Raw genomic sequence first — 23,042 nt, forward strand, 5'->3', positions numbered from 1 at the left:
CACAATTCAATGTAATTTTTATTTTTTACGCTAACAAAAATGGTTCAGCTTAAGTGCAACGCAGCGAGCTATAGAAACGAGTTAAGAGCTAAGAGAGAAGAGGGTTAAGAGAGAGATAGCAGTTAAGAGAACGAAAGCGGGCATTGTGGGTGAGGGAACAAACGCGTGTTTATGACATCGTAGTCGAAATCAAGAGAAATAAATGGGATTCGGCTGGGCATGCAATACGAAGACAAGATAACCGCTGGTCCTTAAGGGTAACGGAGTAGATAACAAGAGAAGGCAATCGTAGATGAGGCTGGCAGAAAGTCAGGTGGGCGGATGATATTTAATTTGGTTTGATTAGAGGATTTAACGTCCCAAAGCGACTCAGGCTATCAGGCGTGCCGTAGTCGAGGGCTCCGGAAATTTCGACCATCTGGAGTTCTTTACGGGCACTGACATCTCACAGTACACGGACTTCAAGAATTTCGCCTCCATCAAGCAGCAGCCTTTTTTAAACGCGTCCGAAGATGGCGGCTGTCCAGTTAGACGTCTAAGTAGCCGTGTACTGGGAGGTATTGGAACGCACCCTATGACACCGTAGCGAAGTGAGCCGTATGTATGAAGTCGATGCGAGGAAAACCGGTCTCGCTGTGGCTCTGTTGGAGCCTTGTGAACTCCGCTTGAGAAGCTGAGGATGAGTTGTGGCATGCAAAAAGGGTATGACCTCAGACAACTCATTCAGGGGTGCTTTGTTTATTGGTTAGAATTTTCTAGGTCTCCGACATATGAAAATTGGACAGGTCGCCGTGGCTTTCGTTTATTCTTGCTTGCACAGTATTAACTTTAAAAAATAAAGCCTGATTCTCGTTGCTCGCGCTCACAGGTGTTTATGAAGCCGCTCTGTAAATTGTTACTTTCAGTTTATCGAACTCATGGCCTTTTTCCCCGAGGTGCTTCGATAGAGGGTGGTTGGGGAGGGACTGAAGGGTAGTTACTAAATCTGAATCGGAAGGATTTGTCTGTTTGGCCTATGTACTGCATTCCTCACTCGCCGAGTGTGTGGCGAGTTTCAGCCCCGGCCGAGACGTCAAGAGCAGTACAGTATTTTTTCACTGTCTATTTTCTCTCAGGCATGTGTACTCTCTATGCAGCAAAATCAACTCGGGGCTCTCAAAAACGCCGGCTACAGCAGCGCCCTGGAAATTCGAACCTCGACAACAGGCAAGTAGCCACAAAATTTTTCCGCACAACAGCGTTCTCGTGCGCCACTTTTTACGAAGTGTTTCCCATTCTGCGCAGTTTCCAGTGATGTATAGGTGCCAGTTTGATGGAAGTTATCGGATATCGTTAACATCCAGCATATCAGCGGAGCGGTCTTAATGAAGACACGCTTTGTGAATGCATGCGTGATGTTGGTGCAGTGAGATGCTCTCGTGTTCCACACCAAAAGTGTGAAGTGGAAGTGGCACGAAAGCTCCAGGTTCCTTCCTTGAAATTAACAAAATGCAGCTCCGCTAAAAGTATTTTTGTAACCAACCCTACTGCTCAGCTGCTGTTCAGCTTCTTCGTGCTTGACTATTTAATGAACTTTGTGCTTCAAGCTTCAGCAGTCTTTTATCACACACTACACAAAGGTAACAAGTGGTAGTGATTCGGCCCCAGATATTTTGCTGCCCCAAAATAAAATAAGCATGCAATTAACTTGAGGGAAACCAAAATATAAACAAGAGCAGTCTTTATGCGTATTTTTCTCCACTTTTAAATCGCAAGTTTATATTCACACTTTGGGTTATGAACCTTTCCAAGAGAGCTTAAGCCGAAATGTCAACGACTCCCAACAAAAACAACGTATGCTTGATCATTGACATCGCTGCACTCCAGAAAATGAGCCGCCAGTTTTTATTGCAGCATTAATAAAAGCGAACTATCCTGAAGTATACCTGGGCTATGAGGTGCTTAATTAATAATAATTCGGGAAGTTCGGTCTTTTTCGTATGGACCGATATCACTACACGGGCATATTAGCGTTTCAGCTGCATCGTAATGAGGCGTCCGCAGCCGGAAATCAGGCCAGCGAACAAGTGCTCAGCAATACAACATGCGAACATCCGAAACACTGAATCCTTTCGGAGGACCTCTTTTGTAGTGGGCATAGCATGGGAGCTGGTGATGCTGCTGGCACACTTTAGTCACCCCTGAAGAAGGGACCGAGTTTGTCCCGAAACGTTGGGTAAAGTTAAAAATAGTCGTTGGCGCCAGTATACGGTATTAGTTATACGGGCTACCATTCGCTGGGGGTATAAAAATAGTAAAGGTTAGTTGCGGTGACATTCCAGTCGTGCTTAGTCATTGTCTCTGACAGAGACAAGTAAATCATTTCACGCAAACCTGGATGGTGAAGGCCGTAATATATATCATCAATATAGTGTAATGGTTGGGCAGCACCAGTGCTCTCTTGTACTGGGTACGCCGCCAGGAAAACATGCACACTGGCTGTACGGGAAAACCTGGTACGGGTCTCTTTTTGCGTTCTGAGAAATTAAGAGATTTATTTCACTTGAGCGTGTAGACTTGCGTTCGCCAAAAACCGTGTTAGGGCTGGGTTACTGCATCATAATCAGGAAATCGCTTAAAGAAATTTCTCAGAGTAAAACTGTCAAAATATCGTGGACGGCTGTGGTGTTGGTTGGCACCGAAGTTACAATTAATGGGGCTAACCTGCCCACCACTGCACTCTCCGTTAGTTCGGAGGGGGAGGAGCGACAAACTTCTCCACTCCGCGTGCGAAAGATTGTGATTCGACTGCTGACCGGCGGTAGGGGCCACGCCTGATTTGTCGTTGACCGGAGGCATGAGGAGTAGGCAAGTTCCGTAGCGAATTAATTAGGCAAACAACAACCAAGTATTACAATATGCCCGACAAGGTAGCGCCGTACACTGACGTGACGCAAATAAGACAAGCACCAATTGAACACGTTAACACAACAATTAACACAAAGAAAGAAACATCAGGGCGATTGCTATACAAAAATGTTACGAGACGGAAATACAGTACAAAGGATTACAACGAGAAACACAGAAAGCAAAAATACAAAGGTAAACGAGTTGAAGTGAGTGGTGAGGAACGATGGCTTAGCTGCGGAGTGGCAAGGTCCGGTCGCAGGGAGCGTCGGGCTGCGGTTGCTCGTCGCGGAGCTGATGGGGGCTTGCGGATACGGGTGAACTTGGTTTCGAACACTCAGCCTGCACAGGTGGTTCATGATTCAGATGAGACATTGAGTTGATCTTGGTGTTCGATGGAGTTTAAATGAGCTCGCTCTATTGATTTCAGCAGATGAGAATGGGCTGGAAGAAGTTCAGCATTCTGTGCCATTTTTTTTCTCACAAAGTCAGACAGCCGAAAAGCCGGACTAGCCCATGACCGTAGTGATACTCTGAATCGCTTCTGACGAAGGACCATAGTGTTTGAATCTGACGCTGGTCAGAGCGTACGAGTCTTGAGTCTAACTCTTCACTGGGGAGTGAAACACGAACTACCTTCGCAGGCTGAGTTGTTCAAACTGGGTTTGCCTCCGAAGGGGCGCAGCGGGGTTTGCGGAGCCTCCTCCAAGCACACACCCCTGAAGAAGCCGGGTGCCGGGCCGGGGGTGGCTTGTACCCATTTTTACCGGTGTGTGTCCCGCGGGGGGTTTCGAACCAACCACCTCCCGCAGCCGAGGCGGACGCCCAGACCACTAGGCCACGACTCTGGAGCCCTTCACTATGGCGTCCCTCATAGCTTGAGTCGCTTTGGGAATATAAACCCCTGTAAACCCCCCTAAATATTTACATTGCAATTCGTAAAGTGTGCACTGATGATTCCCGTACTTAGACGAAAGTAAACTGCAATCCTGTAGCAAATCCAATCTCGGGTGTCGATGCTTGCCGGGCTTACAAGTCTTTCTTATCAAGGTATCAACAGATGCTTAATGAACTTCTTTTGGTATCTACAAACAGTGCGGCGGAAGTACCTGTATTACGTGGCAAGCGAGCATTTGCCATTTAAGGCGAAAGCCTTTCTTGGCTCATGAGTGGCGTGGACAGAAGTTGTAGACGGAAGTTGTCCGCAAAAAGAGGAAAGGAAAGCCTTTCGCATTTGCGCCCTTAAGGAGACAAGTGCAATCCTGTAAATTTTCAGTGCTTTCGAAGTTTCTTAATTCTTAATTGACAATTTATCTACTGGGCTGGGGACCTAGCGACTTTGTTAAAGGGAGTCTGCAACGTAAATCAAGGATAAGTTTGTTACTCTGTATGCAGAGTGTATGCAGTGCATGCATGCAGGACGTTGTGACTCCTGAGCGACGAAAGAGATTTCTGAAATCATATCTAATATCTTAATATTCTCTTGAAATGCCAGTCTCGAACTGATCGTGTCGCAACGCAGCGGCCATTTTCGGCAGCGGAAGTGAGGTCGTATCCAAACTTGGCGCCGCTTTCTGATTGGTTGCGAGTCAAGTTTGATCCTAGTTGATCCAAAATATTACATTCTGAGTGCTATAAATTTTTCGCATGCCACAAAAAGTGAAAAGGATTGAAAGCCAAGGAAAATTAATAGGAATAACGCTTGGAGGGGGACACTTTCCATTTCTCTTCAGACACTCGTTGAGGCAAGCACCGCTGTCCACATATTACCCAAAAATATGAAGAGAAAAGCCGGACAAGAGACAACAGATGAGCGTGGGGGGTGAGGTGAAAGGAGGAGGAACGGTGGTAACCTTTCAGTCCTACCGTCAAAAAAGCATTGGGGAGCATTGTTTGTTCAGTTAGTCACCCATGCCCTGTCTACTGGGTGTGCACAGGGGGACGACACTGTCGAAGTGCCTAGCTGTGGGCTGTCCCAGCAAAGCAACAAGTGAATGCTAGCTTCCACTGCCTATGCGTTGGGCGCGTTCTCGTTGGTAGCGCCCAATCTCAGCACTGGATGAGAGGAATGGCCGAATTAAATGCGTTTTTGTCCGATCTTTTTATTTAAAGTCTTTCCAAGAGGAATAAGTTCCGTTTTCATGCTGAGAGTGTATCTGGAGCGCATGATAATCCATTTAATAAGATTAACCAGTACTGAGGAAAACATCATGGTGGCCATTCAGTGCAGGGGAACGGCAGTTTTTTTATCGATGTTCAATTAGAAACAGATCTGAGGTAAATAACTAACGGACACGACGTTCCAGATCATTCCAGTGCTGTCTGCGCGTATTGGGAAGAAAGGGTCCGTGAGGGGTCGTTAGGACTAGCGCCAAAACAGTGCACCTTAATTACTGATGCGCTCCTTCATATTCAGTGGAATTGTCAAGGTGGAGGCTTATGTAAAATGATCCTGCCTTAGCACTGCCTACGTCGACCTCTCCCCGGTGTGGAGTATACCTTCGTGGTGGACGGTCGCAATGCTCCCCTCCACTAATCCATCGCAGCGTTTATTCCACTACACTGGCCGGCTGAGTGCACTTTGCTGAATGCGTAATGGCGAGCAGATTGTGCAAGTCCTTGCACGTTCGAAACAAATGGAACGACGTTACTTCACAACCGCAGGTGGTCGAAATTTCCTGAGCCCTCCACTACGGCGTCCCTCATAGCCTGAATCGCTTTGGGACGTTAACCCCCAAAACCCATAACCGTGCGAGGCGGCTCGGGAAGAGCAATCTGGGTCGCAACCCAACCAAAGCCCCGCCGGTGGCAGCACCTGCCACGAAAGGGCAGTGGCGCATCGCTTGACGGCTGCGCCACTCGCCAGGAGAGGTTGGAAGACTCCCAGGTGTCTATGAATGTAGAGAATGACCAATTGCGCATATATCCGAACAGCTGATATTCGCGAACACTGGATCTGAACACCGCAATCGAAGCAAAAACCGGATTGCTAGCTCACTTAACTAGCATTTGGCCTATGCTAATCAACCATCATTTATTTTTTGTGTTATCGTCTTCTCTTCCCCTACATTTTTGTACTCCTACAGTTGCCATTTCGATCGTCACTTCCTGCTCTTCATTACAGTCTTGCTGAATACATTCTTTCGCGTTCATTTTTACATGTCTTCTTCTTGCGTTTCACCCTTTTTCATTTTTTTCATCTTTGTCTAACTTCATTTAAAGTTTATCCTTCACTAATAAATCTGCTCGTGCACGGATTTCATCATCTCTATGTGCTCATGGAGGCGTCATGAAGACCGCGGCCTGATTTTACTTTTACAATTAGCTTTCAATTCAAACGTTCTACTTTTGGCCTTCTTTCCGCCTTGTTTATTTATTTTCCATTGGTTTGAGCCTGCCAGTGCCTAGCAGTTGCAGAATTTTTGCTTGTGGCGCTTTATCTTTGCTATGGCCGGAGGCACTACTTTGGTTCATCTGACTGCAGGGATCAGTGGAACGGAACTAGTAGTGCGAATGTCTGTACTGTTATCAGATATAAGTTCACGCATGAGCAGATTGCGATGGCTGTGCCATAAGACGAAAACGGGATTAGGCTTACGATATTGCTGTCTACAACCATATATCGCCTGCTAATGTTCTTTCAGGACAAATGTAGTCAGTTAACAGTACTGTCGAGCGCATTTTTCAACGGGCTTATGAACGCAAATTTCTCTGCACGTCGTAAGATTGCACTGTAATGCACAATATATGCACAGATCCCCCCTTAGGACACTTGTGGCTTTCTGCTATTTATTGTCTAAAACGCACCCCATCTGTTTTTGTTGCAGTTTTAAGAAAACGCCAGTGTTAGCGAAAAACAAAAAAAAACAATTCTAAGAACGAAATTTTTGTAATGTTGAGCTATTATTCTCCAAGTCTTGCAGTTACTTCATTCCGGAAATCAGTATTTTGAGCATAATATTAAATTTAGATATCCTCTGGGCGGCATTTGCGAAGGAGCCGACATTTTAACAACATTCGATTTTAGATGTCTTGCTATTCTCCTATGCCGCTATCGCCCTATAAAACACATAGAAATGGAGAACAAGCAGAGATAAAGGGAGTTGAGCTGAAGGCGCCATGTTTCCTGTAATTGAAACATATTCTTCTATGACGGTTCAATAAAAGTTGATAAACTGGCTTGAATGTTGAGAGCTTGAATGTTGCCATTTCAAGTGCTGTAAAATGACTAATAAGGGTAAACTGTAAAAGCAACTTCATTACTGTCCTTGCTCATCAGATGAGAAAGCCATGCATTAAACGGTGTTTTCATTGCGCCTTTTTGTGATCCTGGGCACTAAACGATCGCTCATTAAAATCAAAGAGTCTTAGGATCGAACTAATATAACATCCCGGCCAGGGCGGTATAATTTCGTTGGAGGCGAAATTCTTGGGGCCCCTGTACTGTGTGATGCCAATGCGCGTTAAATAACCTCTGGTGGTGGAAATTTCCGGAGCCCTTCACTACGGCGTTCCTCACAGCATGAGTCCCTTTGGGACGTTAAGCTCGGATAACCAACCAACCAGAAACGTGAAATCATTCTGATCAGTATGTCTGTAACAGTATCTTTCAATATTGCAAAGTTTTCTCACAATTAGAGGTTCAATAAAGCTGGATCTGTACCAACTGAAACATGCAGCAACTTGGCAAGCACCTGCATTAATTCATAAGTAATTTATGTACTGCACACTTATCAGTCACCAATCCCTCGTAGGAAAGAAAATCAGTATCATTCATTCTCATGAAAGAGCGCGTGTGGTCTGTCATTGTTAGTAAGGCAAAATGGTCTGCAGACACACCATGGACTCCTTAAGACTATATTGCCTTTTTATAGATTGTCTATTCATAGTCTATATATAGACTCTCTATAGACAGTAGTTTGCTAAAAGTCTATGGCCCTGAATGTATAGATTATCTGTAGACCGTCTCTAGGATTTGTATTACCGATAGACTGTTCTCTATGGTTTTATAGACTTCACAAACAGTCTATGGACAGTCTATAGACTGTGTAAAAAAGTATTTTGTAAGGACGAGCCAGCATGTCTTCTTGCTCTTCAATTTACTGCTATATCTTTAATTTACACTTTACTACCATATCTTGTCACTTTTCAAGATGCCAGCTTTCCTTTTCCCGAGTTAATGGTTGTTTTCACAAGTAGCTTCCTTCTCTTGAAGCTGCAAGAACCAGTGGCGAGGCCGGTACCGCTGTCGGACGAAGAACTGTGGCCGGCTGACAAATCTTAAGTGCATTCGTCACGTGGGTGCAAGCCGCCTCGCCGACAGCCGGACCCGCCTGCTGCTCAGCTGATGCGGCGGGAGAGCTGTCGACGGTGAGCGAAGTTTCAACCGGAGCATTGCATATGGCTAACTGTATGCCCTACTCTTCGAAGAGTAAATGTGTAACAGTAAATGTGTAGCCCAAGTGTTTTCGAAAACCCTTGAGCCACACGTTTACTGTTACCTAGTATATTCTACATTTAGATTACGGGATTTTAGATGTGCGGATCAACGAGATCGTCTTGCGTGAAAGAGCTAGACCCGGTGCACAACTTGGGACTGCGTCTTGCTACAAGTGCATACAGGACGTCACCCGTAATTAGCCTTTGTCGAAAACAATGAGCCTCCCCTTGAATTTGGAAGAGCTCTGCTGACATGCGCGTACGTCTATAGAATCAGATCACTTCCAGATCACCTCTTATAGTGACCCAGTGCACGTCCAGATCGATATTCAGTAATAAACAACAAGCAGAAAGGTCATTACTAATGTGATTTGAGGAAAAATGCTTTGAAATCGAGTTACTGGAAACACTACCCGGCACGGGGCACAAGCCCAAATCACTTCCTCCGTGGTACAAACTCTCCGCAGTGTGCGATCTCTTTCGCGCCTCCGTAAGAAACAAACCCCACAGGAGCGCATCATACAAGAATGCCTTGCACTTGTGAGAATTACATTGAATTTTCCATGGATCAAAAACATGCCTTTATGTTGGAAGCGCAGTTGTAAAAGACAACTTGGAGGCAACAATACGATTACTGCAGAGCTCATCGATGTTTACAGCCGAGTGTTACGTTGACTGCTTCGCAATTAAAAATATTGCGAGAGGACATTAAGAGATTATCTACACAGTCACAAAGCATTCCTAAAACACTACACTCAAGACACACAGCACATCCGTTAATATAAGACATATTCCACAGTATAGCAACAGCAGAAACATATGAGGAAGAAACAAAATTATGCTGGGTCCCGGACCCAGTCAGCATAGCCGGTACCGAAAGAACCGACTCTTGCGCGGGACGAGCTCACCAAATCAAACCGAACCAGAGAGAGTAAATATTGCGCACAAAGATTGCTTAGAACTAGTAAACAGGGAACCAATAATGAAATGGCAGTCAACTTTGGAATTTTGAAATCAACAAACTACACCTGGTAACGCCGATTCTTGGCGAACTTGAATCGTGTCAGCACCACGAACGCTTTATAGAAGTGTTCTTATATCGCGTTCGCATTGGACATATTCCTGTTACACACAACTTCATACTGATGAAGCAAGAAAATCCTCTTGTGAATGCGACGAAGTGGTCAAGACAAACCATATTTTATTTTCATGCCGATCAGTAGAAGTACTAAGAAAATATATTTCACAATATTTTACAACAAACATGCCCCTTTATATCCCAGCTTGCTCTTAGGTGCGCATAATTATTCCGTCTAATGCCTCTGCGATTACACACACACGCGTGCACGCACGCACACACAGCGGTTATAGCAGTAACTTGGCGCAGATTGTATGGAAAACTACAATGTCAATCTCTCTTCTTCACTATGCTGTCAAACGAAGCAGCAGGCAGACGCTCCTCCGAGTAATCGTTTCATGGACATACAGACTTTACAACAGTAAGAAAAATTTTATACATAACTAAGACGAAACAGAGTGAAAATGTGCAAGAAACCACTCCCATTTTTAGTGTTAACTTTTTAACTATTATTTTCTTGCAGCCAGCTGGTATTGTATAGTTAATAGCAAATAACTTTTAACTTTTTATCTAGTCGCACACGGTAGTACCCATGTCAGTTTCTATGTTTTCTAAAATACCATTCCCGTCAGCGGTGCAGCGAAAGCAATTTTAGGGCTGCAGGCGAAAGCGAAACCGTGGAATCAGCAAGACCTCTTTTTCTAATTCAAACGCGTGCACTCGAGCTGTGCGCAAATAGAGAATTTCACATATGGGTCAGATAGTGCTGATTTATTATTCCTTCTCGATTGCAGAGCTCCGGACAGGACAGATTACCTTGGCGCGCCTTGCTTGTTAGGACGAAAGAGTGAACATATAGCGGAAAAAGCCTATCAAAAACGGTCATTTACATGCAGAGCTTAGTAAAGTTTAGTAAAATGGAAGTTAATCTAGTACTAACACCACTTATCCAGTAAATTCAGGGCTCCTAAATATTTCGGCATCGTTGTTAGTGCATACACATGAAATCCTGACGCTCTTCGCAGCTAAACAGTTCACCCAACGCCCAATTTGGGCTTTAATCACTTCAAGAGTCTGGCGTGGTTCGGATAGCAAAGTTCGATTAACACTACTCGTCGCCACTCTGTACATCTCATGCATGCAAAGATCGCTACGGGATGCCTCCTTTTGTTTCACGGCAATAATGGGGACATCACAATGAATTCTGAATGCATTCTTTCACAGATTCTCTGCACGTCTAGGGACAGTCCGTCAGCCACCTTTCTCGCAGTATCCTCCCACAGCGAAAACAGTGCGAGGATTTGGAAAGCTTGTCCGTAGTAGAGCTGAGGAAATAGGAGAATGATTCGTTTCAGGGACGATCTATTGGAAGCGCCGCTTATTGGTCACGTGTAATTTGACGAATGAAATAAAGCCACCACTTGGGTCAGCGTTAACGTGCGAGATGGTATGGACGCGTTAACCCGTGGAAAGCTGTTAGTTCTGTTGGTTACAAGATAGCAAAGGCATTAGACGGAATAATTATCTCTACTTGCCATATAACTCGTCGCCTTCATTGTGGAGATGATACACCCTGACCCTCATCGCTACCCTTGAAGGCCAGAGTTCTCTCAACATTTTAGAATAATCTTCTACATTTACAAAAAGCGCGCCGAGAGTTCAATAATAATACGACAAGAAGTGCGGTTCAGTCAGCCTTTATGTTGAGTTTCCCTCTGTTATTTTCAACCATAACATGTAGCAACTTGTAGGTACGTGCCGTAATTCATAACCAGCTTAGTTTTACGTATCTCTGCCGCGGTGGCTCAGTGGTTATGGCGCTCGGCTGCTGCCCCGAAGACGCGGGTTCGATCCCGGCCGTGGAGATCAAATTTCAATGGAGGCGAAATTTTAGAGGCCTGAGCACTCTGCAATGTAAGTGCACGTTAAAGAACCGCAGGAGGTCGAAATTTCCGGAGCCCTTGTCTACGGCGTTCCCCTTAGCCTTAAGTCGCTTTGGGACGTTATACACCCATAAACCAGCATCTGAGTTTAGAGCTTTTAAGGAGCCCAACCTGGATAGTTGAAAAGAAGCGCACTTGTTTGTTCTCCATGTCATATAGATGCAGCGATTAGTTATACACTGATCACAGCAAATTATACGCAGTACTGCAACATCTTATCGCTTATCTTGATGACTCCTTTTCTGATCATAAATATTTTGTTTCATTTTACAGAACTCCTTCACGTGGTCCCCCTATCATGAAACTGAAAACAGCAGCTTCGAGGCGAGCACCGGTCGTACATAAGCAACTGCGGCTCCGCATACAGACTGAAGTGCATTCGTGACGTGGGTGCAAAGGTGGCCACGGACAGCCAGACCCGCCTTCTCCTAACCGGGGGTATGGAGTGGCAACAGCTGTCACAGGTGAGGAAGGTTTCCACCCGAGAAGTGCACGCAACGGTCCCCTAAGATTCATCTTATTCATATAGGATGACCACTAAGACACTGCTTTTGTGTCAAAATAGCTGTGCTATAAGGCTAAATGTAAATACAAAGCTATACACGTGTTTAACGTGTCCTGATATCGCACAGTACACGGGCCTCTAGAATTTCGCCTCCATTGAAATTCGACCGCCGCGGCCGGGATCGAACCCGCGTCTTTTGGTCAGCAGCCGAACGCTATAACCACCGAGCCACCACGGCGGCTGCGCATGAAATGTTCCCTAACGCTAGGGGTCCGGAGATGGCAAGCTTCACACTGACCACTGCTTTTTTATAGCGTAAGAGGATTATCCTGCAAAGGCAAGAATGTGACGACGCACTAAGCACAGAAAGGCGCTTGGCTACTGAGCCAGAGGACCCGGGTTCAATGCTGACTATGGCAGCGCCGTTTCAGTGGAGGCGAAACACAAAAGGCATCTTTCGATTGTGCGATGTCAGTGCACCCTAAATATCGGCCGCTGGTCTAAATTAATCAAGAGCCCTCAACCGCTCCTTCCCTCGTATCCTGAGTGACATTACGCTTAGTGACATTACGCTTAGTGACATCGCTTAGTGACATTACGATACCACACCATACTAACTTTTTTCGTTGTACTGCGTCTTTGAACATAATCCAGATGAAATCAACATGATTTTTAGAACGGTAGAGACCTGAGTGTCCTCCTTTTGGGAAAATTCATTGATGCCATACAGGGGTCTCAGGAAAGGTGGTTTGGTCCACCCGATAGTGCCTGCTGCGGTAACGTGGTCATGCCCACGATTGACTGCATTGCCTGCCCTAGAGAAAGAGCTCTTATTTCTGGAATTGACTATGTGGTGCTAACCTCCACCTGGCACCCTATTTCGGCAGAGGCTAAGTACACAATACACCCGTCAGCTCTGCACTGTCTTCGAAAAGTAAAGAACCCCTTTAAGCCTAACCTACTTAACCCGGAGTCCTGCGATACAGTCTCTCATAGTTAACAGCTTTCGGACGTCAATCCTGACGTGTTGTTAGAAGCATGCGCTCTGGAGCTAGCAAATATGCTGTTATGGTCGCCTTAGTTTGCAATGAAAGTGTCAATAAAGCCTTACTGGAACCGTTTGTTCTCAAAACCTGTCTTTTTCAGCTCTCGAAAACACCTAAGTTTAATTTAGCAGTGCAAAAGTTCTCGAGTAATCTACACTACATTCGTAAATGTTTGGGAGAGCTTAGAGCTAATTTGTAGATGCTGTTGTACCAGTAGGACATACCACAGCCGGCACGTCTTGCTAATAAGAGAAGTCGCCGCAGTCAAAGCTGAGACGTGATCGACATTGTTATGTGAATTTTATAATTTAGGCGGAATTCATTTCTCGCTCTTTTATAGGGCTCTCCTCTGGATGTGGTACCTGGGCAGAGGCCGGGGCATTCCGAGCGCAGATGGTTCCGTCGCCTTTGTCCGAACCTGAGCGGTTAGTTCGCTACTATCTTTGCTGGGAGTTTTGGGGGACTCTCCGGTTCCACTAATTCCTCTGGTGAACCTTTGGCACGAATACCTGGCTGCTGGCTGGTCGGATTTACAGCGTTGGTCGAAATACTTAGACCTCAGGATTTTCTTCCATGGCGAAAACCTGTAATGGCTCACCGTTGTACGTCCGTCCGCCCGAAAAATCTGTCGCACTATGACGTCATCAATGACATAATTTATATAACCTGTATACTCCTAGCAATTAATAAGTAATGGGTCATTAATCTGTAATTAGGCATTACTTCGTACTTAGTTAAATAAATGAAAAATAAATATAAATAAAGGAAAGTTTTAAAAAGTAAAAATGATAGCTAAACAAAAATTTAAGTGATAAAAACGGAATACAATAAAAATTAGAAAACAAGAAATAAATATGTAAATGAAAATAAAATCAAATAGTTATAAAAGTTATACATAAAAAATTAACAAGCAGCCAAAGTGGGCGCAGAAAGGCTTCCGCCTCGCGCACTTTAGATCGCCAAAGTGCCCCCTGAATTTTCTTCAGCTGCGTATAGTCAGAAAAATATGGCGCCGAAAGTAAGAAAATCTCTGGAGAGGTGAGAACAGAGGATTTGCCCCTCGTGAATGGTATCCCGTAACCACCCACCATAGACTCTTTGCCCTCGAGTTTTCTCACCAGCGCTGTGCATGCACCCGCGGTCAATTTCATTGCAAACTGATCACGGCGGTACGGTTATGTTCTTACACACTGGAATGTACCGTCTGCTCACGGCCTCGACTTACAAAAAAAATAATGGGGGTCGGCAGTGTTACTTAGAAACAACTCCCTAAGATTGTCTTATCAAATGATTATTTACATGAACAGTAAAAGAGAGGTTGGTGCTGCATAGCGGCTTCGGCTACTCCTTTTTTCCAATTCATAGCAAGCACTGGGTCCGACAACGTATAGTTTAACATAAACGCAAGTCTACAGAACATGATGTAGATCTACAACATAAAAAAAGACATACAAAACGACGATTTATAGTTCAACATAAACAAAAAGTACAAAACATATAACGCTTGTAGTACGAAGTACAAGCGTCATTTGAAGTAACATAATGAGCTAACAAAAACGCCTTGAATATTAACAGAGCAGTACACATTATAATATACATGGCCTGCTATAATATTTTAATGCCTTATAATTTTCCAATATTAAAGAAAAAATCGGTCCAATAACGCTAGACATGGTTAATCATTGGTCTCGAGACAGGTTGCTTCGGAAGAGCAACCTGGGTCGTTCAAGCCACACCTGTGGCGGCACCTGCCATAGCAGGGCAGTAGGGGATCGCTTAACCGCTGAACCAATGCGCCTGGGTTGGTATGCGTATACTCTCAGGAATCTATGAATGTTAAGTAGAGAATGATTAATTCGGCACATATCGACATTAACCCATTAATACTATTGCGTCATATCCTTCAGGCAGAGATTGTTTTCCCGGCAGGAGGGCAGGCCCTGGAGTGATCAAGAAAGCCTTTTTAAGGCCGTCTGAGGTAGCGAGGAAAGTTACCACAATGCTTCTCTATATAGGACATGTCGGTCAGTGCATGTCGCCGAAGCGGTAGTCGAAGCGAGCCAACTTTCTCGCTTCGCTCTCAACCAGCAGAACCAGCGGTGCTGAAGGGCAAGCAACAGCCGCGGCAGACTGTGCAGTCTGCAGTGCCTTCGTCACGTGGGTGCGACACCGGTCTTCTCCCAGTGCAACAGGGATGGGCTGGAGGTGAGGAGGATTGATACTGGTCTGTTGTGGAAGTGACTGGCCCGGTGACTTTGCCCATTCTAAATATATGTACACCTTCTAATCTGCTTCGACAGCTCTATAAACTCGCACATTCTCTTTAAGCACTGTACGACATTAAAAGCGATTGCCTTGTGCCCCGCCTCCCCCCATGTTTCTGCAAAAATGGCTGGCGTGTTCAACGTGGCTTGAACCTAGTTACACGAGCGAAACCTCTGTTAAGCATAGTCTCCACTATCAAATCAAACGTGAAGGTCAATGGTCAAGGTCGTAGGTAAAGATCAGGTGCCGACTGTATCAAATTGAATGCCAAGGTCAAGGTCAAGCGTCAAGGTCAGCATTCAGTTTGGCGTCTAATGGTCATAGTCATGATTACGTGGTCATAATACCATAGCTTGGGTCATGCCACCACGCAGTTAAGTTCGGTTTGACCTTGTGCTGCACTGAAAGTCATTGTCTCATCCACATCGAAATCGGAAGTTGTCAGTGCACGTTAAAGAACGTCAGGTGGTCTAAATTTCCGGAGCCCTTCACTACGGGGTTCCTCATAGCCTGAGTCCGTTTGGGACGTTCAGCCCGCCACTAACCAAACCAATTTCCAAGGAAAAAGAAAGAGAGTTGAGGAGAAGTAACGTGTGTTTGACTACAGGACAGGGCAAGAGAGGGTTATCTTTTCAGGCACTCGTAGGTGAGAGAAAAAGAAAGGTATTAGCGAAATAAGGTTCTTAAACATGATAATTTTTTATCATAAGAATACAGTACCTATCAAATTAACGAAAAGCGCCGATTTTTGTGAGGATAATCGGTACCGGTCGCTTTTTTTGCACACGTGTGCGAAACCTTTGGGCGAGGTCAAACCGAACTTCACTACGTGGTGGTACGACCACGTCATCATATGACTATGGCAATTAGCTTACACTGAATACGACAGCGTGGAAACGCGCTCTGGCTCCTATTAAGCACTGGTGTCAAGTATGATTAGTCCGTCGGCCACATTCGTCGCAGGCGCTCCCTCCCTCTTTACAGTGCCTACCTAAGTGATCACTAGCAAAAAACTTACTTAGGCTGTAGAAAGCTTGTGCGTAGCTTGTCACGAATTCTGTGAACAAATCATTAAAGGTTGGCTGAACGGATTATTCATTCATTCATTTTTATTTCCTTAAAGGCCCCTTTCTGAAGGGCATTACAAAAGAGGAGGGTGCAATGTGTTGTATGTAATATTTATTGGTCATGTGCTATAGTGACAATAAATAGCTGTTGGCTCTGCGCGTGAAGTTTGCGGGACAGGATATTGCTGCAGTGTTGTCTGCAAGGTCGTTCCAGTCGACGGCGGTACGAAAAAAGAATGAAGATGAAAATATTCCTTTGTTACTAAGTATAAGTGATTCGCAGAAAAACTATGTAAATAAGTGAGAAGGCTTGCTTAGTATATATAAAAATAAAATAAACAAAAATTTAAAGATTAAAAATGAAAATAAAAACTAAATTTTTGTAATAAAAATAATAATGAAATGAAAAATTGAGAAAGATAGGAAAAAGAAAGGATTTCGCGTTTCCGCTCTTACTAAGCAGACAGTGCAGTCCTGTAAGTTTTTTTTACTCCACCTTGCACAAGTGTTCCCATTAACGTATATCGCGTTATGAACTGGATCCCCGCTATTCACCTGGAAGTACTACTTATTGCCACTCTGATTATTTTCCTTGAAGGAAAATGATCTCGCTACAGCTTGGTTTTCGCGAACCTGTACCTCGGGAGCCGCTTTTTGTAGTTTGTAAACCACACCAGGAGAGCGCTTAGTTAACTCTAGGCGCAATGGTCCAAATAATGCAGAGATGAATTCAGTTTATCCGAATTCTCAACGACAAGACTGTTACTCCTCTCGCAGCTTTAGGGAAAGATTTTGCTATTCAGGAAAGTTAAGCGCCATAAATGATGTAAGCTTCCCCACTACCCACCGTGTGGTTGAAGATCCGAATAATTAGGATAATGATCCGGAGCTTTACAACCGGCACATGAAATTAATTCGGACTGCTCAACTGCGGGGATTTTACATTTAATGGCCCACAGGCTCCTTCGTGATGCTGAACCCGACATACTTGCCTACTATCACGTTTGAAAAGTTCACCGCAACAAGCCACTTGACACGTGCCATGTTGGCAGGTAGTAGCAGAGCGAAACGCCATCTGCCACAGAGAGAGCGGACGAAATTACAACCTGAAGGTGACAACAGCTAGAAAGATACCGGCTAGCAGCGTACACTAGCTCCGTAGCTATAGCAGCGTAACACGGTACCTGCCACCGATGGCAGGCGGCGTGTGAAGAGCTCTGTGCTGTGCTCAAATTTCGCACTACCGACAACTGTAATCCTTAAATAACTTTAAGGCGAAAGCCTTTCATGGCTCATACTGTCGTCAGTCCGTTTGGAGAGGGTGTCACACGTTTAACTCGGAAAATAAAAAAAGATAGCAGAAAAATATTGGATCCTTCAGATAGAGGAGAAAAATTGACCTAAAAGCCGTTTGAAGACTGTAGAATACTTAGTTAATTATTTATACGCAAAAATGTCCAAATTGTGTCGAAATAGCGCGGACGTCGATATAGACACTGGAACGATGTAACGTCACAACCACCGGAAGTCGTCACGGCATAGTGAAAGATGTCACAGAATGGCCGGCTTTCGCCTCTCAACACTTTAGTTGCCGAAGTGTCACGCAATTTTCATCGCACAACTACGTCTTTCAGCTGGTGCATTCAATCCTGAGGTGTTCTCGCTGCACCAAGTTTGGCACAGGTCCTGTTAAAATAGCTTTGAGCAATACTCATCCGCCGTGGTGGCTCGGCTGCTGACTGGAAAGGGGCGGGTTCGATCCCGGCCGCGGCGGTCTAATTTCAATGGAGGCGAAGTTCTATAGGTCCGTGCACTATGCGATGTCAGTGCACCTTTAACCCCTGGTGGCTGAAATTTCGGAACTTTTCACTACGGCGTCCCTTCTAGCCTGAGTCACTTTCGGCGTAAAACCCCGTAAACGATAAATTATGAACATAGTGACTGATATGTCAAAGAATAGCCATACCGGCTACGTATTCATGGCCCTTGAAAATTTGAAAACTTCATGCCTGCAGCGCCTTCTGCCAAACAGTTGACGTCGATTAAGATTACTGACAAAAGTGGGCGACGTTTATCAACTTGCTTCACCAGTGGAGGCGTGTTAAGAATGATACCCTCTCCGTGCAGTTCAGATCATAGTCATACCCTTTGGGGAACAATATGTCCACCCCTAAATACTGCGTATCTACCCACACACACCTGCCCTGCTCCGTACAATTGATGACTCACAGAAGTGTTGTGGGGGAAATTATAGCAGTGGCTTATTAGGTTGCAACCCTTATTTTTGGTCATTTTTACAGGATGGGCGTTCTTTTTTCTGGATGTGGTTCCTGGGCAGAAAGCGATTTCTGACAGCCTGGGATTAGAGCGCCTTTGGCTGAAACTCTTCGGTGAGTTCGCTTCTATTTCTGTTTTGTCGGCGAGTGGCGCCATTTTCTAAGGCTCAGAGAACGGTTCATAATTACGAAACAGTAAGATTCACACTCAGAAAGATTCCGTGACCACCTGGCACCTAGTAAATAATTGGAATTTGAAAAAAAAAAAAACACTTTGTTCGTGAGCGCTGCTTTCAGCCGGAGAAAAACGTTGAAGCAGAACTAAGTGCCACGTTCCGTAGTTTTAGCCCGCGTAGACTTGTACATGTACTGGAGTACAATGCGCTCGCATATTTCGGCATGCTGTGCGTCACTTGACTACCACCATTGTACAACTGGAGTACAGGAGCAGCGTTTGGCTTAAAACACTCGCTTCACTAAAACCCGGAAGATGACCAGTAATAGCTTGTAATCACAAGTTTACGTTGTAACATCAACATTCTCCTGGTGTCATCGCAGAGCTGCTGTTTGTTTGGATGTAGTACCACGCCTCCAACCGAGATACCGGGGGCTTCCAGCGCCTGAATCAACTTCATACGTAAGTCAAGCATTTTTTGAAGCGAAAAGCTTCACTACGCTAGGGTAAAGCAGGCGTCGCGTAAGCCGGGGAATGGCCTTGAACGACCTTTAGCCCAACCACGTTTAGCCTACCTAACCTAACCTAACCACTTATGTTGTCGAACCCTTCACCCCTGACCTCGACCCTTGGCCTTTAGTTGTCCTTTCACCTTTGACATTCGATGTCTTTTGGGTTGACCTATGACCTTAAGAACATCCGATGGAGTAATGTGAAGCCACGTGATGACATGCAATGGGGGTGATGTAAGACCTTGTGATATGGCGTCATAGCCACGTGGTCCTGTGGGTATTTGAACAGCTGTCGCGAGCGTGTAGCGGATGTGCTATGGACGAGCCCCAGACGCTTAGCTAGCGTTGTTGCTTTGCGCTGAATTCCAGAGTGAGCCAAGTGGAGCCACTGCCTTTTTTTCCTCGGTCAGGCAGGTATATGAACTGAAAAGCAAATGTCATAGTGTACGCGTCAACGTGCCCGTTGTTCGGGCTGTTTATCAAAGCGGCCTACTGGTGAGAATCCCGTGCCCGTTGTTTGGCGCCTACCCGAGTAGTCGATCACAGTGGTATGCTATTCCATTCGTGTGACATTGAAGTATATCACCTATCGCCTCCACACATGTCAAATAAGTCACCTGCTGCGGGTCTCGAATTTTTTCGTCGCATACGGCTGGCTGTGTGCTCAAACGGCGACTGTTCATTTCCAGTTGCACATGTATGGATGTCTGCTTTGGCGCCGGAAATCTGGTCAAGGGATTCGTCTCAGTAACGTGTTCTGAGATATGGTATTGGTGTATGTGCAAATGAATGCCAATGTCATGGCCGAAAGGTTGTACGTAGAGAGAATCTAACACAAACTACCCGTTCGTGTTTAACGTCTTCGCCATCAAGACTGCGTCTGCCCGTGCGTCCCAAAACGTTTGAGAACACTGTGGCAACCCGCACTGGTGAAATGGGAAAGAATGTCCTGCTGCAATGACTATAAGCGCGTCTCTTGTGCGTCTATGTGCCTCTTTGTCACTCTGTCATTCTTTCCTCTCTTTGATGAAGTCATCACTTTTCCAGGTGACTTCAGCACAATGTCCCCTTCCAGTCCGTGGCCAAGACTGGAAACAGCCTCGAGCGTATGCCCCCCAATGTGCGTATATAACGGCCATATTAGCAAAGTATACATCTCATTTGAACATGAACATTCTTACTTCATATTTACACTGCAGTACATACATGGTTATAAACTACATATAAGCAGGAGGCCCAAAGGAACTAAAAAAAAGGGTACCCTATACCTACATGAACCGTGTAATAAGCCAGCCCACGCGCAACAATCCGAGCTGTAAAAAACATAAAAACTACGAAAAGACGCGCATACACAGTAAATTAATGTGAACCACCATTTCTCAAGGCAAGAACATATTATATCTATTGTTACTATTAGTGCCTATGTTTTATTTTTTTTAACCAGCACAATGGCCTTTGTGGTTTCAGTCAGGAAGGGATTATTCCTCGTTGTATGCGGAGATATGAAACCAAATCCGGTTTCAAACGGAGCGAAAACCTTGCAGATAAATAATTTCAGAAAAAAAAGAAAATTGGTTTTTGGGTAAAGGAAACGGCGCAATGTGATACAGGCGTAATATCCATTCCTTAAACCAACTTTCATTTCACTTTCCTGCCCTTACGGCGCGGTTCAGCTGTCCGCCGAGAGATGAAAGACAGGCGTCGTTTCCTTCGAAATTTTCGCGTCATCTTGTCATGTGGCCTTGGTATGTCATCATTTTGTAACCTGACTTCGAAATTTTCTGCGTCCTTGTCACGTGATTTTGGTATGACATCATCACTTATTATCACTTCCACATCGTTATCATTCAATAGCTATTACTGTAATTAGTTTTGTTGTCATTATTTATCGTAATTAGTTATTACTAATCTAACGACATGATGCCGTCTGTCTTCATAATGCCATATTGCGTTACAATCACACATTCAGGTTGTGACGTCATAGTGCGGACACATTTTGCATACACGTAATGCGGACATGAAATTGAGATTGAGCCATCTAATGCTTTCGCATTTTTCATTAGATGAGTCGCTCTATGCTGTTAAATGCCCATAAAGCATGAGGAGAGTGACTGCAATGCCAAATAATAGCGCTTCCGTTAATGTATTCAGGGCACTTTGAAATTTTGAAAATGTCACGCCTGCAGCGCCATTTCCCATAATGTGGACGTCGATTGAAATCACTGCCAAAAGTGGGCGAGGTTTTTCGACTTGCTCAACAAGTGGCTGCGTGGTAAGAGTAATACCCTCTCCATGCTGTTCTGGTCTTAATCTTACCTTTTGAGGAAGAAAAAACACCCACCCATAAATACTGCCTATCTACTCACACCGATCCGCCCTACTCCCCTACAGTTGATGACTCGGTGAAGTGTTAGTGGTGGAAATTATAGCAATGCCCTATTATAGTGCAACCCCGATTTTTTGTAAATTTTACAGGATGGGCCTTTCTGTTTGGATGTCGTACCTGGGCAGAGCGCGAATTCGGAACAGAACCCGGGATTTAAGTGCATTGGCCTGAAATTCGTCGGTGAGTTCAGTTCTCTTTCTAATGTGTGGCAAATGGCACCATTTTCTAGGGCCCAGAGGAAAAAAAATTAAAAACGGTTCAAAATCACGCTACAGCACCTGCTAGTATGAAAGAAGAAAGAACTGTTGACGAATCACACAGCACCCTTGATGCAGGAAACGCTAGCTGGATTTAAACAAAATCCTAAGTACCCCCTTTTCCAAAAGTAACCGGCCAGCACGTTTCTGCTTCTCAACAGTATAGCGGAGCCTTTGCAGAAGCCTTACAGATCGAAAGGTGTCTGAACCTGTGGACAAGGGCTCAGCTTACTCTAGACAAACTCTGAGCTTAAGGGCCGCCATAAGTGCTTCGTTACGTGGCTAAGAACCAAACCACCGTGGTTCGGTTACTGTTGGCAAAGACGGTACATCTAAACCGCTCCACATCACATCGAGTCGAGTAGAGATCTTAACCACCGCATTGGCTAAGCCGTGCGACGAGACTCAACGTGAACAGCCTCATCAATTTAGAGGGAAAAGAATACAGGTGAAGCTCGAAGATGACGGCAGGAGTGTTTCTCTTAAGTTCCTTAAGAATAAGATGCTGTGGTTGCACATCACGCGTCCACGCAACAACCACTTCATTTAGGTCTGACGTTCTCAGCCTACTTTATGAACTTTGCCGTTTTAAACAGTGCCTCGGCAGAGATTCCTAATATTTGTATTGTTTTCGGGCCTTGTATTTGTGCAATATTTCTCCATCTTGCCTACGTCTCACCGCAAGAAGATTGGAAGCACGGTAAGCAAGACAAATCTGCAGAGTTACCACGCGCCAGAGTGGACAGTGCACATAACCACCATATTATGCGATAGCGCAAGGACCTCGTATCGAATTAAATAGCACGTGACAACATCTCATGTCACACTCGGTAAGATTTCGTGGCCATCTGGCGCCTAGAAAATAATTGTAATTTGAAAAACAAAACTCTTCTGGTGAGCGCTGCCTTGAACTGGAGGAAAAGGCTGAAGCAGAGCTGAGAGCCTCGTTCCGTAGTTTTAGCGCGCGTAGACTTGTGCGTCTACTGGAGTACACTGCGCTCACATACTTGGACATGCTTTGCGTTAGTCGACTACCACCACAGGAGTACGAGGGCTGCGCTTGGCTTAAACACTCGCTTCACTAAACCCGGAAGATAACCGGTAATAGCATGTAATCACCAGTTTACGTTGTAGCAACCATATTCTCCTGGTGTCATCGCAGAGCTGCTGTTTCTTTGGATGTGGTACCTCGCCGCCAACCGAGGTA

At 45.0% G+C, this 23,042-nt stretch overlaps 1 protein-coding gene across 1 annotated transcript in view; it reads left to right on the top strand.

The window, feature by feature from the left end:
- LOC144104472 (uncharacterized) overlaps positions 1-23,042 on the top strand; it is a 30,147-nt gene that overhangs the window by 5,979 nt on the left and 1,126 nt on the right. Inside the window, exons 3-10 of the mRNA XM_077637511.1 lie at positions 8,102-8,256; positions 11,620-11,810; positions 13,238-13,322; positions 14,986-15,102; positions 18,530-18,619; positions 19,064-19,142; positions 20,240-20,312; positions 21,668-21,758. Of these exons, the coding sequence (XP_077493637.1) occupies positions 11,787-11,810; positions 13,238-13,322; positions 14,986-15,102; positions 18,530-18,619; positions 19,064-19,086 (339 nt within the window). The 5' untranslated portion in view covers positions 8,102-8,256; positions 11,620-11,786 and the 3' untranslated portion in view covers positions 19,087-19,142; positions 20,240-20,312; positions 21,668-21,758. The remainder of the gene's footprint in view (positions 1-8,101; positions 8,257-11,619; positions 11,811-13,237; positions 13,323-14,985; positions 15,103-18,529; positions 18,620-19,063; positions 19,143-20,239; positions 20,313-21,667; positions 21,759-23,042) is intronic.

Source organism: Amblyomma americanum, chromosome 9 (assembly GCF_052857255.1).
Source record: "Amblyomma americanum isolate KBUSLIRL-KWMA chromosome 9, ASM5285725v1, whole genome shotgun sequence".
NCBI classification, from domain to species: domain Eukaryota; kingdom Metazoa; phylum Arthropoda; class Arachnida; order Ixodida; family Ixodidae; genus Amblyomma; species Amblyomma americanum.